This window comes from Spermophilus citellus (genome assembly GCF_964194105.1).
Source record: "Spermophilus citellus genome assembly, chromosome: 9".
Lineage (NCBI taxonomy): Eukaryota > Metazoa > Chordata > Mammalia > Rodentia > Sciuridae > Spermophilus > Spermophilus citellus.
Genome location: NC_138191.1, coordinates 101,119,765 through 101,137,533, shown reverse-complemented (window position 1 = coordinate 101,137,533; position 17,769 = coordinate 101,119,765). Strand labels below are relative to the sequence as shown.

The 17,769-nt window shown below is 33.1% G+C and overlaps 1 protein-coding gene across 2 annotated transcripts in view; it reads right to left on the bottom strand.

Moving 5' to 3' along the window:
• AGBL4 (AGBL carboxypeptidase 4) overlaps positions 1–17,769 on the bottom strand; it is a gene marked incomplete at both ends in the record, with an annotated part of 1,419,693 nt that overhangs the window by 746,526 nt on the left and 655,398 nt on the right. For both annotated transcript variants that reach the window (XM_081307152.1, XM_081307151.1), the window contains one exon: positions 1,675–1,769. In XM_081307152.1, the coding sequence (XP_081163278.1) occupies positions 1,675–1,769 (95 nt within the window). The remainder of the gene's footprint in view (positions 1–1,674; positions 1,770–17,769) is intronic.

The window sequence follows — 17,769 nt, the reverse complement described above, 5'->3', positions numbered from 1 at the left end:
ACACATATGAATACACAAATTGGTGTGAATATACTTTGTATACAACCAGAAATATGAAAAATTGTGCTCTATATGTGTAATAAGAATTATATCGCATTTCACTGTCATATATAAATTGAAAAAAATAATTTAAAAAAAGATCCCAATACAAAAAAAAATGAAAAAAATATGATCTTTTTTGAAGGCTCTAATGAGTGGATCGCTCGTGAGGTCCTTTTACTGGTTTGAAGTACTCTTCTCCACCTATGCCTATTAGAGGAATGGGTCCTATGATTATCTACTTGGGCTGGATTCAGAGACTCAAATCAAAGGCCTACCCCTTGTACAGACTCCACTGTCAGAAAGAGATTGAGAGAAAGTGAGGCAGTTTAGTTCATTTGATGCAGCAAAGCAAAAAGCATGGAGAGGGAGATTATTTCTACCTTTTAATAAACAGTTTTCATTATCATCATCAAATGTCTGCACTTTTATAAACCTAAGCTTCTCAGCCTAGCATTTATAGAAAATTTCCAAGTATCATTTGTAGATAAAAGCACAATTCAATATTTATGAATTGCTAGTTTTCTATAAATATAGACATTTGGAGACTATCTTCTCACTAGTCATTAAAATTTGATCAGGGATCAAAGCTAGAATAATATTAACAATTCCTTGCATTTGTATAGTGTTTTACATAATACTATTAATAATAGATGACATTTATTGAGCACTTAGCTAGTGCCAGGCACTTTACATGTAAATTCTCATAAGGAATTCTGTTTAGTTCAACAAGCATTCACTTAACACCTACTGTGTGGTACATGATTAATACTTGTCTTCTATCTTTAAAAACTCTTATTTTGTTGCACTCAATCAATGTATGCTGAATGAAAAATGGATGGATGGATGGATGAATTGGTTACAAAGGCAGTATGAGGAAATATAAATACCAGAGGCCTCTTCCCTTACTATTCATGGTCTTGAGAGGGCACTTAACTTTCTCTAGTATCATATTTTTTTTAATCTGCAGTACAGTGATATTTAAAATATCCTTGCAAAAGTGTGAAAGTAGTAACAGCAAAAGTAAAGAATCTGACAAAGAATGATGTCTCAGTAACTGGAGTAGTTATTACTATAATTGTCATCATTGTCAACATTATCAGCAGCAGCAACCACAGCAGCACTCTTATTAAACAATCCTAGCCAACCCCTCCCATCCTAACTCTTATGATGGGACAAACAGAACTTTAACATCCATGAGAAATACAACTGCTGTATAAGAACATGACAAAAACCAAACAAAGTAAAAGAAATTTACTATAGTTCCCAATGTCCTCCCAGGATATTATTCATTACCTATGCTTAGCCTAGGGAAAAAAGAAGAAAAGAGACAACTTTAATTATGCTTCTAAAGATAGCATAATAAAAGGCAAGCAGAACAGGATTATTTACATAATATCAAGCTATAAATTCATAAAAGAATGCTGGTCAGGTTGGTCATTCCAAGCATGGGATCAGGCTCCCATCAGTTTCAAAGAGTAGTACCTATAGTATAGACAAAGCCCATTCAGAAACTTATCTTATTCATATTTATCAGTGACAATGAGGCTGACAATTTATCTAAACAAAAGATAAATTTGAGCCCTGAGTCAAATTTTCTAACCAGGAAGGGATTCCATTCTGTGAGTCACTTACCATTTTGGTCTGCTGGTAGATTTCACCATAGGGGCCATTCCATCTCTATAAAGACTCTTGGTTTTACTGAAGTTAACAATGTTGAAAATGACCCTCTAGAGAAAGAGAGAGAGAGAGAGAGAGAGAGAGAGAGAGAGAGAGAGAGAGAGAGAGAGAGAGAGAATTTATTAAATGGCTATATTACGCACATTGCCATTTCCTGATAATTAAGAAAGAAAATAAGGAAATTTAAAGGAAGTCATACAGCTTAGTGGCCAACAGTATAGTAAGGATAAATAGTGCTCAGAGGATTGCAATGTGTTATGTCAGCTAAGCATATAAGTTTAGAGATTACATTCTTTTACTATTAATTAGTATAATTAACTTTGTATCAGTTAGCTTTGGAACCCAGAAACCTAGTGGTAGCTAAATCATGGAATTCAGATGGGAATTCAATGAATTAATGTATATACAGGGTTTGGAATCTCATTTAGTAATAAGAATGCTAAGTAAGTTTTAATTATTCTTAAATTTGCCCTCTCTAGGCTGACCTACAATTTGCATGGAAATGAATATTACCATAAGGGTAATAGCAATATTTTTTAAATTCAACAACACTAAACATAATAACTAAGTACAAAATTACAATAAAAAATTTCTCCAAATACCTGATACCTTTGAATACACCTAGAGATATACCTCCTCCTCTGTACCTCCTTTGTTGTCCTCTGCTATGGGCCAGGGGGCCAGGGCTCAACCCTAATCTCAGCATGAGATTCTAAAGACATTACTTCCCCTTTAAAATGGGGGAGTAGGTTGTTCTCAATGCACAAAGCCTTTCCAGGACAGTAGTATAGATAAAAGAAATCAGAACTTTGTTTTATTAAACTTGGTCATAAGATGGAAGAGAAGATTGTGAAAGAGACAGAATTTGGGATTGGAAGATTAAAAAGCCACTGAAGTAGTCAAAGGATAGAATAAAGCTAGAGGTAAGCCAGCCAGAATAAATAGAAAAAGGGAAAGTCTTTCAGTACAAAGCAATAGAAGCATCAAAATTTATATATTTTTTCATTTGATAATGATTTGTTGTATGAAGTGCTAGGGGATTTCATATACATTTTAAATCATAAATATTTTATAACTAATAAATAAATGTTAACATCTTAATTTTGAAGACATGGAAGTTAAGTCTCAGGTTACCTAACTTGCTCAAAGTCATACAATTAATAAATGATAGAATTGATATTTAAGTGTAGGGATAAAAAGATAAGATATCCATATTTTAATCCTTCAGATGCTCACCAACATTCTAAAATACCATAACTATAACCAAGTCTATTTTCCTAAGTAAGGGTTAAAAAAAATGATGGATGGGCTGGGGTTGTGGCTCAGTGGTGGAACACTTGTCTAGTATATGTGGGGCCCTGGGTTCGATCCTCAGCACCACATAAAAAATGAATAAACAAAGATTTTGCGTCCATCTACAACTAAAAAAAAATTTAAGAAAAATGATGACAAATTTTAAGCCTTTACAACTTCATTTTGTTAAAACAAGAAAATCAACACCATTTTCACATTTGGGATAATCATAAAATAATTTGTTCCATGAAATAAGCTCTTAGAAATAATTTTTCTTTGCTTTTCTCCTCAGAGACCCAGTCGTTGATCCACCCAACTCCAGGCATTTCAGTTTCAGACCTCCCTTCTGTCATTAAATTAAGTCATCAAGAATGTCCAAGGCTGTTCCATTATTTAAACCTATGCCTATTAGTTGTCAGTTCAATTACTTCTCCCAAGGTCTTGGCTACTGTCTGATTTTTTTAATCAATATCAAAAGGACAAACAGCCTTTGAACTTTACAGGGCTTATAATCCCCCTTTTTTCCTCTGAGATTCCAGGTGTCAAATCCATTTCTAGTGAAGCTGGCTGCCGTACTGTACTTTCAGGATCTAGATTATTAAAAAATAGAGAAATCCAATAAAGAAATGATGTGCATATGTGAATAAAAAATGGAAAATAAAGTAGAACATTTATTATTAGCATCCTACTCTGTGCCTAGAAAATTTCTTAGGTATGTTAGGTATGCTATATCATTTAGCTTCTCCATTCATACAAAGTTATTCATCTTAGTTCAATTTTAGACAATTGAATAAACTAAAGCTAATAAAAGCTAAGTGGCTTGCCTTCCCGAAATCCCCAAACTTTTAACTGGTAGAACTAGGACTTAATTCTTAAAAATCCTTATCATAAAAATCATACTTCCTCTATGACATCACATACAAAATTTAACATCATCCCTTACCATGCATTTTTACATTTTCTAGTCATTGAGCAAGGTGGTGGTTAGTGATAAGAATAAAAGGTATTTGGAAGTAGGCATTGCAAGAAATCTCATCTTGTCATATTTTATACTTAATCTTCACTTATTTATTTATACAAAATGCATCACAAGAAATTGCATCTATAAGGTAATGGTAATGACAACTACTACTATAATAATAAGATTCTGAGCACTTACTATGTACCAATTTCTGAGTTAAGCACTCCGTTCACATTAATTTAGCACTTTGCATATTAGAATGTCCTGCTTCTAGATTAGAATCACCTCCATAGCATTTTAAAACTACAGATGCTTGGACCACACCCTAGAGGCTCTCATATCTGATGCATTATCTCATTCATTTTGAGGAGATTTTATATTTATAAAATGAAGTTTTTGATACAGTAACTATTTGTTACCTTTGATTTACAGATGAAGTAAGATATATTAAGTAAACTGAAATCATGTAACAAATAAGTAGCAGTGGTAGAATTTGAGCCAGGTCCATTGACTCAACAGAATAAGACTATGAAATTTCCAGTCAGATAAACTGGGATTGAAACTCAGTTCTCCCACAAGTTCCATGAGATTATGCAAGATAATTTTTTGTGGATATTGATTATTTAAATCAAAAAATGGGATGGTAACAGTGTCCTTAAAAAGTAGTTTTAAAAATATATGGGAGGGGGGCTGGGGATGTGGCTCAAGCGGTAGCGCGCTCGCCTGGCCTGCGTGCGGCCCGGGTTCGATCCTCAGCACCACATACCAACAAAGATGTTGTGTCCGCCGAGAACTAAAAAAAAAATAAATATTAAAAAAATTTCTCTCTCTCTCTCTCTCTCTCTCTCTCTCTCTCTCTCTCTCTCTCTCTCTCTCTCTCTCCTCTCTCACTTTCTCTTAAAAAAAAATATGGGAGGGGAGGCTGGGGTTGTGGCTCAGTGGTAAAGTGCTCACCTAGCACATGCGAGGCCCTGGGTTTGATCCTCAGCACCACATAAAAATAAATAAATAAAAACAAAGATATTTTGTACAACTAAAATAAACAAATATAAAAAAATATGAGAGATTATGTAAGTAAATCACCTGGCACATTGTTCCTAACTCAGAATAAGTGCTCAATATTTATTGAGCCTTTTCCTTTGTCTTAAATAAAACCAGCTCTTTTCTTTTGCATTCCTCATTATATTTAAGCATTAAGCCCAGGCTTCCAATTTTAGCATCATGGTTCCCTATATCAATCTTCTTTACTTAATGACCCGTGGCACACTGGTAAGCAAAGAGTGGGTCACAGTCCTCAAAGTAGACATATGTGAGACTTGGAGCACTACCCATTCTAAACAAGGGGCTCATGGTGCTACTGGAGGAGAACAAACTCAATTCCAGCTGTAGGCCAAGACATAATCCATTGTCAGTAAGAGTATGGTGAAGAGCCTATGTGTAGTCCTAGGCAATGGCCTTGATTCTGTCTTAATATATATCCAATACTTTTGTCCAATCATGAGTAAATTTCCCACTTACTCTTGCTAAAACTAGTTGCATGGACTATTTTAAATATGCATGCACATTCTGCAATTTAGAACTTCATCATTGCTTTTAAATATTTTATTATTTTAAAACATCAAATTTTGTGATTAGATTTGATAATCATTTGATTTTTGTAAGAAATTTCAACATTGCAGCTATGATTGAAAGAAAAGAAAGAACTGTTGGATGCTTCTTTAAATGCAATTTCAAATAGTTTAATATTTAAATAGTTTTGAATTTTTTATCACTTTATTTATTTATTTTTTAAAAATTGTAGTTGGACACAATACCTTTATTTACTTATTTTTACAAGATGCTGAGGATTGAACCCAGGGTCTTTCACATGCTAGGCAAGCGCTCTACTGCTGAGCCAAGACCCCAGCTCTGCATCACTTTATTGTATGAATAGTTCTCATTGATGGGGGCTATAATAGCTTTAAAGAGATCATCATTCAAAAGCCTTTATCAGGAACAGCATGTATCCATTTCAAATAAAATCTCATATAAAATTATTATGGGAATAAAGTCACATGTTTCAACTACAAATTTTAAGATTTTAAAATGTATTCCCTCTTGGAAAGGAAATGTTTATGTATGTCATTATATATTGGATGTATGTAATTTTCTTTTGATTTTTATAGGGGCTTGCAGCCAGGAGTTTTGCTTTGAGTGTCAAAGGAGACTTTGGACTTGGACTTTTTAGCAATCCTAGAAGTTTTAAGAATATGGGAACTCTTGGAGATGGACTGAATATATTTTGCATTGTGAGCTGAGTATGAGATTCTGGGGCCAGGAGAGGAATGACCCATATGACAAAGAGTCATATATTTAATACATGGTCCCAAAGCAGCAAGTGTCAAAGATAGAGCTTTTAGTAAATGATTGGATCATGAGGGCTCTGACTTTATCAGTGGATTAATCCATTTGATTATTGAATGAACTATTTGGTGATGGGACCTAGTGAGAAGAAAAAGGTCACTGGGATGTGTCCTAAAAGTGTTTATCTTCTTTTCTCCCCACACTTCTTCCCTTCTCTCTCTCTCTCTTTCTCTCTGCCTCATTTCTGCCATGAGCTGAGCAGCACTTCTACCATGATGTTTTGCCTTACCTTTTAAGCCCAATGAAATTGAGTTGTACAACCATGGACTGAATACTCTGAAACTCTGAGCCCAGATACTTCTTTCCTCTGGAAAACACCTATGTCAGGTGTTTTAGTCATAGTAACAAAAAGTTAACTAACACAATACCCTTCTCTTAGAAATTCTTTTAAAAGAAAGCAACAGTAACATCATATTTAATTATGAAAATGATAAGGCATTTTACCTAAATTTGGGAATAAGAAAATAATATCTTTTAGTACTATTGGAATTTATATTCAATCAATTACTACAAGTTATCCAGCCAATGCCATAAGGCAATAAAACAAATGCAAGAAAAAGTATTTCAAAGAATGAACATTTTTATTATATACACAGTCAGAATAACTAGGTATATAGAATATCCTAAAAAGATCTGCAAAGTATTAGAATTCATTGATATAAAATCCATATAAAACTTTTAAATATAAAAGAACTGACAACAAAACAATTTGTCATATCTTAGAAAGTAAAAATGTAGTATATTCTATTACTTCTCATATCTACTTCTAGTTATATTACCAAAAGAAACCATAGAATGTTCATAGCAACATTTTGTCAAAGCAAACCCTAAAAAAATACCAAAATTAATAAAACTGAAAAATTGAAAAGCCTATTTAAAACAACTTATTATTTCCAATAATCCTATTAACTTGGGAGGCTGAGGCAGGAGAATCACAAGTTCAAAGTCAGTCAGTCTCAGCAACTCGGAGAGGCCCTAAGCAACTTAGCAAGATCCTATCTCAAAATAAAAAGGGGAGGGGACATAGCTCAATGGTAAATCATCTCTGAGTTCAATCCCCAGTACCAAAAAAAAAATCTAAAACTAATTGTGTGTGTGTGTGTGTGAGTGTGTGTGTGTGTGTGTGTGTGTGTGTGTGTGTGTGTGTATATATATATATATATATATATGAATGAAATAAGCAATAAGAAAAATAAAAACTTAAAGGCTTTTAATATTTATTTTAGTTTCAAATATATCAAATATCTATGTAGAAATTTAACCAAAAGTGCAAGACTTGTAACCAAAAAAACTGTAAAAAATTAAGGAAAGTCAAAAGTATTAAATGAGTGAAAGTATCTAGAATAGTCATATGGTATAGATTATAGACTAGTTATTGAAATCAACATAATTCACTAAAATCCAGCAGGGAGTGTGTGTGTGTGTGTGTGTGTGTGTGTGTGTGTGTGTGTGTGAGAGAGAGAGAGAGAGAGAGAGAGAGAGAGAGAGAGAGAGAGAGAATATTAAGAGCCTAGGGATGAAGGAGGGGAGGTTATGGGGAAGTAATAGAGAATAATTTGTACCAAATTATGCTATGTCTATGCATGAATATACCACAATGAATTATATACATATACTATAATGAAATAATTAAAACAACAATAGCAAAACCAGAAGCGGGAACAAATAAGTAGAGCAAGAACATGGGAGGGAGGAGAAGAGGGAAATAGGAGGTACCAGAAAATGAGATTAATCAAATTATGTGTATGTACAAATAAGGCATAATGAATCTATTATTATGTATAATCATAATGTACCAATGAAAAACTTTTAAATATAAAAGAACTGACAGTAAAACAATTTGTCATATCTTACAAAGTAAAAATGTAGTATATTCTATTACTTCTCATATCTACTTCTAGTTATATTACCAAAAGAAACCATAGAATGCTCATAGCAACATTTGGTCAAAGCAAACCCTAAAAAATACCAAAATAAATAAAACTAAAAAATTGAAAAGCCTATTAAAACATTTTTATGGGAATAAAAAAGCAAAAATTGCAGCTACAGACTTAGGAACTAACTTACTATAAAGGTATAGCAATTAAAATAATATGATTTATATTGCTACAGATCTATAGAGATAGACTAGTGGATCAAAACAGAGACCCGAGGAACAAACTTAACATATACCAGCAATGGCATTGCAGATCAAGTATTGAACTTTCACTGAATGGTGCTGGGCCAATGGGTTACCCATAAAGGGAACAAAAGAAAAGAAAAGAAAGGAAAGGAAAGGAAAGGAAAGGAAAGGAAAGGAAAAGAAAAGAAAAGAAAAAAAAACAGATTAGATTCTTACCTCACACCAAATACAAAATAAATTCAAATGGATTAAATAATAAAACTTACATAGTAAAACAGAGAAGATTATTTTATTGACTTTGAGTAAGGACTTTATAAAAGACCAAAAGCATAATCATGGTAGAAAAGATACATTTGATCACATTACCAAATTGTTATTATTCCAAAAAGTAACATAAAGAAATGAAGATAAAAGCCAATGACTGAAGAAATGTGATGAGGATTAATTCTTTATAGAATTATGAAAAATTCCTGTAAATCACAATATAAAACATCAATAATCCAATAGAAAATAGGCCAAGAATGTAATCAGACAAGTTATAGAAGAAATGGAAAATTCTAAAAATATGCAAAAAGGTAATTACCTCATTAGTAATTGAGAAAATATAAAATTTTTAAAAATGAAATTTCTTTTTATCCATGAAACCAGTATACATTAATGTTTTAGTCAGCTTTTTTATTGTTATGATTAAAAGATCTGACCAGAAAAACCTTAAATGAGGACAGTTTATTTGAGGGCTCACAGTTTCAGAGGTCTTAGTCCATAGAAGCCTGGCTCAATTCCTCAGAGCTTGAGGTGAGGCAGAACATCATGACAGAAGAGTGTGGCAGAGGGAACCAGCTCACATGTTGATCATGAAGTAGAGAGAGACACTCCACCCTCCAGACACAAAATATATACCCATAGCCATATCCCCAATTAGCCACTCCTCCAGCAATACCCCACCTGCCTCCAGTTACTACTCAGTTGATCCCATCAGGGATTATTAATTCACTGATAAGGTTAAACTCTCATAATCTGATTATTTCTCCTCTGAACCTTCTTGCATTTTCTCACACATGAGCTTTTGAGAGGAAACCTCACAATCAAACCATTACAATTAGTAAATCTGATAATATAAAATGCTCAGAATTATGTGACAAATAGTAAATATGAATATTGCTGGTGAGCATGGAAAATAAAAGAGCCTCTTTAGGGGAACTTAACAATGAAATAAAGATGCTTATACCTGTGACTCTGTTAATCCATGTCTACATATTCTTCTAAGACATTCTTGCAAATTTTATAAGGAGACATATTCAAAAATGTTCACTTTAGCACTATTCATTTGTAACAAGAAAACAACTAGGGTTGGGAATGTAGCTCCGTGATAAGTGCTTGCCTACCATGTGCCAAGCCCTGGGGTTCAATCCCCAGTAATGAAAAAAGAAAAGAAACCAAGCAAACAAAAAACCTTAAATCACTTAACTCAGGAGAAAATGTATAAATTGTGGCTCTTTTAGTACAATAGAATACTATTCACTATTTAAAATGAATGCAGTAGAGGGGCAGTTAACATTTCTGGTAAACATACAAAACTATGTCTAGTTAAAAGAACCAGAGTTATAACACAAAACAATATTACAATTTAATGTAATACATGGATGATAAAAATATGAAGTCATACATGGGAATAATATTTATTGGTTTCAGAAATGTGGTTACTTCTAGGGGAAAGGAGAGGAAAAAAGACAGAGATTTATTATATTTGCAGTATTATATTTGTCAAAATCAAAAAACAGAAAGGAAAATATAAAGGATGACAAAGTATTAACCTGTGTTTCATATTAGTGATAGGTCTTTAGAGGTTTATATATTATTTTATGTATATTTGAAATTTCCCTAATTTAAAATTTAATTTATCTTTAGTTCATTAGGAATTTTAATACAAAATATGAGGAGGCAACATAATGTATTTTTTTTCAAAAGGTTAACATGTAGTTCACCATCATTTATTCAGTAAGACATTCCTTTCTTACTGATTTCAAATGCTAACTTTTCCAAAAAATAAATTCTTATATGCTTGTACTTATTTCTGTGCTTCCATTGCATTTTCATAGATCTATATCTTTATTCCAGGGATAGTTTACTATTGCTTTAATAATTGTAGTTTTATGATATTCTTTAATTAGAACAAATGTCTATTCAATATTCTCCTTTTAGAGTTTCATATGGTTTCATTTACATGTGGTGACTTTTATTTTTGTCTTTTATTGGTTATTTTTTCATTATTGTTTTTTTATGCTTCTTATTATTTTTGAACATTTTGGTTCAATTGAACTTTACCTTGCTATCTTTTTTCCTTCTTAGTAATTTTCAAATCATTCATTTTAGCTTTATACTATCACCAGTTACATTTCAATTTTAAAAAAGAATTTGATAGCTTAAGTTAGGCATAAGTAGTTTTCATATGAATGATGCCAGTAAACCCTTTCAAGACAATCACTTATTATTAACCTGTTCTGATACTACAGAGTATACAAAGTTGTGGAGCATGATCAAGTGGAGGAAAGCTGTCTTGTTACAGTATCATCATATACCCAGACTAGTGCGGCTTGGGCAGGACAACACAGCAGTTTAGGGTGAATTTTCCTTGCTATCATGACACATACAAGGTTATACAGATCACATGGGGATGAGTTACATTTAACATCTAAGACTCTGTTCAACCACTCAGCTACTTTACCTAGGAGCCATACTCCATGCTTTTATATATTGCTTACTCTGAGCCCAATCTGATTCCCTGCATTGAACAAAGAAATATTGGAGTTCCAAGCCTACTTTTCACTTTGTGACTTTAAACATGTGTTATCATCTTTCTGAGCCTATTTTCCCCATCTATAAGGAGGGAAATCATAGGTATCTGATAGAAGGATGATTGGGATTAAATATAATTGCTATGACAATATATTCAGGAAATAATTAAAGATCACACACACACACATGTTCATTTATTTACATATGGACATAGATACATACATGTGTGTATACATAAGTATGCATATATGTAAGAATATATATTCATATACAAAGTTATATATATATTACATATATATGTATGAAATTATATATATTCACATGTATAAAATTAAGTCTCCTGCTCATGTAAACCTATAAGTTGCCACCCAAATTCCTCAAAAGAATGCCAGATAATCCTGGGACTGATGTATTGAAAACATGAAGCCTGGAGTATAGATAATCATGTGTGAAAAAGAAATCCTTATCTATTATAGCTGATGTTCAGGAGTCTCAGGGATCCAACAAAGTTTGTTAATCAACTGCACCTGTGTCTTGTTACTAGATGTTGTCAAAATGTTCACCCTAACACTGCAGCCTGACAGACATAATAAACCAATGGTTTGCAGATTGCACATTAGAAGGTTTTACTACCTCACTGAAAACCTGTGAGAAGACAGCCACAAGAGGTAGAAGGGGAATGGAGCAGAACATCCTCATCAAGAGAAATTTAGCATATCAAACAAGGGTATTAGCAAAATGACTGAAGAAAAATAAAATGTTTCAAGGAGGACTCATTTTTTTCTCCCTACTCAGAATAAATATCCACCAAAATACAGATCCCCTCAAAAAAATGCCTTTCTTTTTCTCATTCTGACAGCATTTCCTGCAGTTTTGTTCTAAATTTTATTCATTAATTCAATGAATCTTCATTTAATTATTTCATTAAAAACAGTTATTGGTTCCTATTCTATTGTGTGCTGTGATAACAGAAATGAATAAGAATGGGCCCTTTAGCCTTAAGTGGGGGAGATAAACATATAAAAACACATGTGTGTACCTTCTGCATACATGATGAAATGTTGAGGTAGAGTCTACAATGGAGGCAAAGCTGAATCTTTACTGAATAAGGACTGAGCAGACAAAAGGGAAAATACGTGAGACATTCCAGTGAAAGGCAGGACAGAAGGAAGACAAATTGATTTATGGAATTGTTAGCTGTTTCCTGTGCCTAGAAGACAGAATTCTCTGTATTTTCCTAAGAATACACAGGCTGGATAGGGAAAGAGATGAGACTATGCCATTAAAAGACATATGAGTCATGGTAATAAGTTTTGTCCTTTACTAAAAACAATATGAAGGGACTATTGAAAGGTTTTTAACTGCAGTTGTGAAAGGTTCAGATCTGTTTTACAAAAACCATTTAAGACTGCCTTGAAAAACTGTTCTAGAATGGTCTCTACAGAGCCAAAAGATAACTGTAAACTCTACTCTCAAGAAGCTCATATTCTTATGAAGAAAATGTGCAAATAAACATATATCTGCAAATCTTGAATAATCAATGTGACAATAGGAGGACATATCAAGAACTCTTCAGGGTTTGGATATAATTCACAGGGGAGCAGATTCACATCTGCCTGAATGGGTACGGGAATACTTTCTTTTGAGCCAGTCCCTAAAAGATAAAGCTCAGTTCTGTAGTCAAGTCCCTCAAAGTTCAGTAACATGTTGCACTAATTTCCCTTCCTATTTGTTGCCATGTTTGGTCTATGAACTAACCAGGATCAGGGCCAAGTCCTTTACTTCTTTTGTAACTCCAAAGTAGTTATTTATGGGTTTGGGGACAGAGCATGTTAAATAAACCTGTTTCAGACAAATAAAGCTACATGTTAAGATGGAAAAGGCTTAGTTGATGGAGGTAAAACTATAAGGAGTCAAACTGACCTCCTGTTCTCCCCTTTCAGGGTGATGGCAAAGGAGAATAAATAGAGAAATACTGTCTAGATGGGTCCACCTAGGCCAATCTGTAACACACAAGAGAATAAATCTCTAGCTTCGCCATGTTTCTACTGCCTAGAGGTGCTATAGAGTTAATAGGACATATAAGGCAATAGGTATATACAGTTGTCTATTAAATGAGCTACTTATCCGACACGAGGAAAAAATCCATGGATTTTTTTTTTTCAATGCTTCTGAAATTCTCAAACAAGAATGTACAGGTTTTTAACCTCAGACAAAACCAAAATCGCTCCATATTTTATTGATTTAGAACCTTCCTTGAGGGGCTCTTAGTCCTGTATAACACCTTAGTGTTACACAGTTCTGATCTCCATTACATTGAAATTCCATTTCCGTGTTCTATTACTTTATTATAATATCAGGAATAATTTTGATTCCTTACTTTTGTTGTTTAATATTAGCATAGGGTGTTCATGATACGACACTTAATGACAGTCTATTTTCTTACAAATACAAATCCTATATATTGGATTTAAAGTTGTTCCCAATTATTCTGTCCACTCTATATCCACATTTTTTGCACTATAATTATTGCTATTCCTCACATCAAAATGATCTTCTGGAGTCTGAGGTGATTTGGGGTAACTTTACCCAATAGAAATTGATCAAAGTGACATAATGCCAATTCTGAGTCAAGATCTCAAGTTTTCTCTTGATTAATCCAGAGTAGGCAGACAGAGGATAAAATACCACAGTGAAGAGAACCAGTTGTTCAGGCTGAAGATATCATAGACCAATTTATAGACAGTTAACTTGCAAATATATGAAAGAACCCAGACAAGATCAGCAGAGCTGATCCAGAGCTAATCATACATTCAGAAGAACCACTCAGTTGATTCATGGACTCACAAGAACTAATAAAAGCTTATTGTCTTCGATCATTAAATTTTGGGGGTAGTTCATTATTTAGCAATAGTCAGATGACACACTATTTCATGCAAATTATGCAAAAAAAAGCAGAAAAAAGAGAGTCAAAGAAGGAGAGGAAAATATAGAAAGAAGAGAAAGAAATAAAAAGTAAGAAAAGGTAGTTTCTTCTCATTTTGGTTACAATTCCAAGGTTTGGTACTTAAGTGACTTGGTTGTTTCAGTATCTTCATAATTTCATGTGTCTACATTTTCCTTTTTTAAAAAACTATTTCAATTGTTTTCTTTTAAATTTTTATTTGTTCTTTTTGAATATACATGACAATAGAGTATATTTTGATATATTTATTCAAACATGAATATATCTTATTCTAATTAGGATCCCAGGCTTGTGGTTGTACATCATGTGGAGATTAATTATGAATTACTCATATATGTACATAGGAAAGTTATGTCAGGCTCATTCCACTATCTTTCCTATTCCTATCCACATTCCCTTCCCTTTATTCCCCTCTGTCTAATCCACCGAACTTCTTTCTGTTCTCCCTATCCCCCTTGTTGTGCGTTAACATCAACATATCAGAGAGAACATTCAACCCTTGGGTTTTGAGGATTGACTTATTTCACTTAGTATAATAATTTCTTAAACATTAAGTCTACCTACTTTAAAAATACCACTTGAACTTAATCATACTAATATATATTTATCAACTTTCCTCCTCTAAATTTTATTCTCCAACGTTTGGTAGTGAGGAAAAGATCAGTTCCTGTCTTGAAGAATCTGGCAGTTGGTGGTTCATGGATGGTAACTTGGATGTATTGCAAAGCAACGTCAACTTTTTTCTCTTCACCTCTCTGGAATATGAGAAGTTTTAATGAAACTATAGTCTTGGGTAGTAGAAACCTGAGTTAAAACCTTTATCCACCATTTACTCTCTTTGTAAACAAGTGTATTATTTTTCCTTAGTTGATCCTTCCATAAAATATAAACAATAATAATTTACTGGTCATGAAGTTAAATCTTTAACTAGCTCACAAAAGTAAGTACTCATCTGAGAGCTCTGTTAGCTACAAGATCCATGTTTCCTATAATTCTATTTTTATTAAATACAACATTCAAACCCTTTACTTGCAAAATATCATTTAACAATCACAACAGCAAAGTAATAATAGTATTACTATTTCCATTTTATAAATAAGAAAACTGAAACTCACAGAAATAAGTAAATTGCTTAAGGGCACAATGCTGATGAAAGGAAGACCAAGCATACAAAATTGGGTTTATTTGACTTCAAATATAGAGTGTTATATTATGAGACACACAGTATGTCTCCTGAGCTATTTATAAGATAGACATGGAGGTTCAGTCTCAGGCCTATATTAGGAGTATAATCAGGTCCATATTTAATTTTATACCTGGAGTCAAGGCTCAAAGATAATGGTTCAGTTTGGATCTAGGTTTAATATTCAGTCTGAGGAAGGATTCAGTCATTTCACAATTATAGGACAATCCAATAAATAATTCAAAAATATTTTACAATTTGCAAAATCAAATATGCAAGTTCCGAAAAGTTGACATAATATTACCCTAATTGTATTTATACCATTCTCCTTCTGTTTAACTGACATGTTTTCCACCATTAATACAAAGCTCAGATTGAATTTTTATAAACTTCAAATTATTAGAATCTACATGAATTATAGGAATGGTAGAACTCTGAGAGTTGGAGTAGATCAATTAGAGAAGGAAAAAGCAGGAGTATCTTGTGGATTGAAAAAAGAAGATAAAATAAAATATTTCCTTATTAAAGGCTGCTCTCTCCTATGAATTAAACAGAATACAAAGATTGCCCTTTTGTTTAAAGATAATCACATTTTTCTCAGAGTGGTTCACTAGGGCTTTAGTGTGGGCATGAATTTTTCATGACTGATTGATTGAAAAGACAATGCCAATAGAGAATAATACAAGAATAGGGACCTGTCTTACAAGGTAGAGTTAAATTACACCAAGGGTTAGAATGACAAAGCCAGGTGGGGCCTACAAGTGAGCAAGTAAATTGACAATTACAAATCTGTTGAAAAATGAGAAAAATCAATTAGGAAAAGGTTGCCTTATACTAAAAAGTACTGTTTGGTTTATTGAACACAACACAGTGCATTCTGGAAACCCAAAGAGAAAGCACTATAGAAAAATGCTTCTCTATACATAGGGTTTTAAGAAAGTTAGAATGGGTAGAAAGTTGAAATGGGAAAGAAGAGACTTGCCTTCTTTTCCTGGGCATGACACTGAGTTGTTATTTGACATTAGAGAGATTATTTTCTCTCTCTGATCCTCTATTTTCCTATTTCTAAAATGGAAATAACTAATTCCCACTCCACCCTTTTTAGAGGAGACTGGGTAGATTCCACATCAAAAGCACATTCAAGAGAACAAGAGTTTAACTGAATGAATCCCTCTAGAGACAAACCAAAGCGCTGAGATCTAAAAAGCTGACAAAGTCTTTTGGAAGAGGCAAAAAATAGTATTCTAGACACATCAACCACAAATGTCATGTTCAAGGGTAAGAGAATGAGGAGTTTGGGCAAAGTAAATAGTTAATTTATGTCAAGTTGAAAAGACTCTAGAGTTTTTACATACATGATTAATTTCTTTATTCTTTTAAGAAACATCCATTGAACTCTGCTTATATGAACAAAACTATTTGTATGCTGTGTATATACAGATGAACAAGATATTCATAGTTTACATACTAGTATGGGAGACAAACATCAAAAAATTTAATAGATGTGTAATGCAATGCCAAGTAGTGATAATTGCTATAAAGCAAATAAAATAACAAAGGGTAAAGGAGTAGAATGAGAAGTAGGTATTGGTTTGTTTGGCTTTAAATAATTATTATTTTATATATAATTTGTCAAACTAAAAAGTTCCATACAAGAACTAAGACAGAAATTTGAATATACAGAAAAAGAAAGATGGACTGAGTCTCAAGAAGGATGAACCACTGAAATGCAAAAAATAAAAAAAAGTGTCACCCAGGAATAACTGAAATGTAAGAAATGTCTATGAACTTTTGCAATTCCTCAGCAACCCAGCCTACACTCATGGCTAGCATCCTTGACAGATGCCCTTTCCTGCAAAAAGTAACATGATGGCAATGCACAAGTGTGGGGAAAACAGGCACAGAATTTGTAACTCTGCCCTGACTCTAGGTCTGGTCAATCCCTTAGCAACCATCCTTCCATAAATATCAATACCCATCACCAAGGGGTTGCTGTCTCGCCCTCTGCAGATAGTACATACTCTCTTTCAATGTGCCTCTTCTTTCCTAAATAAACCTCTGTCAAAGTCTCTGACTAGTGTGTATACTAAAATTCTTTCTGTCATGTATGCCAAGAACCCTGTTGGTCTTGCATTGAGTTCCTGCTTATCTTCAGGAAATACTCAGATCCTACTTCAAGGATCTCTCTTCTCCTATAACCAAATGGTTAAGTTCCTTTATATTACATGTAATTTCTAAACCTTAAAAATAATCTTATAGGTATACATTATTTTTCATTCAATACGTTAGCAAATTAGTTTACAGAATCTGGAGAATCATATGATACT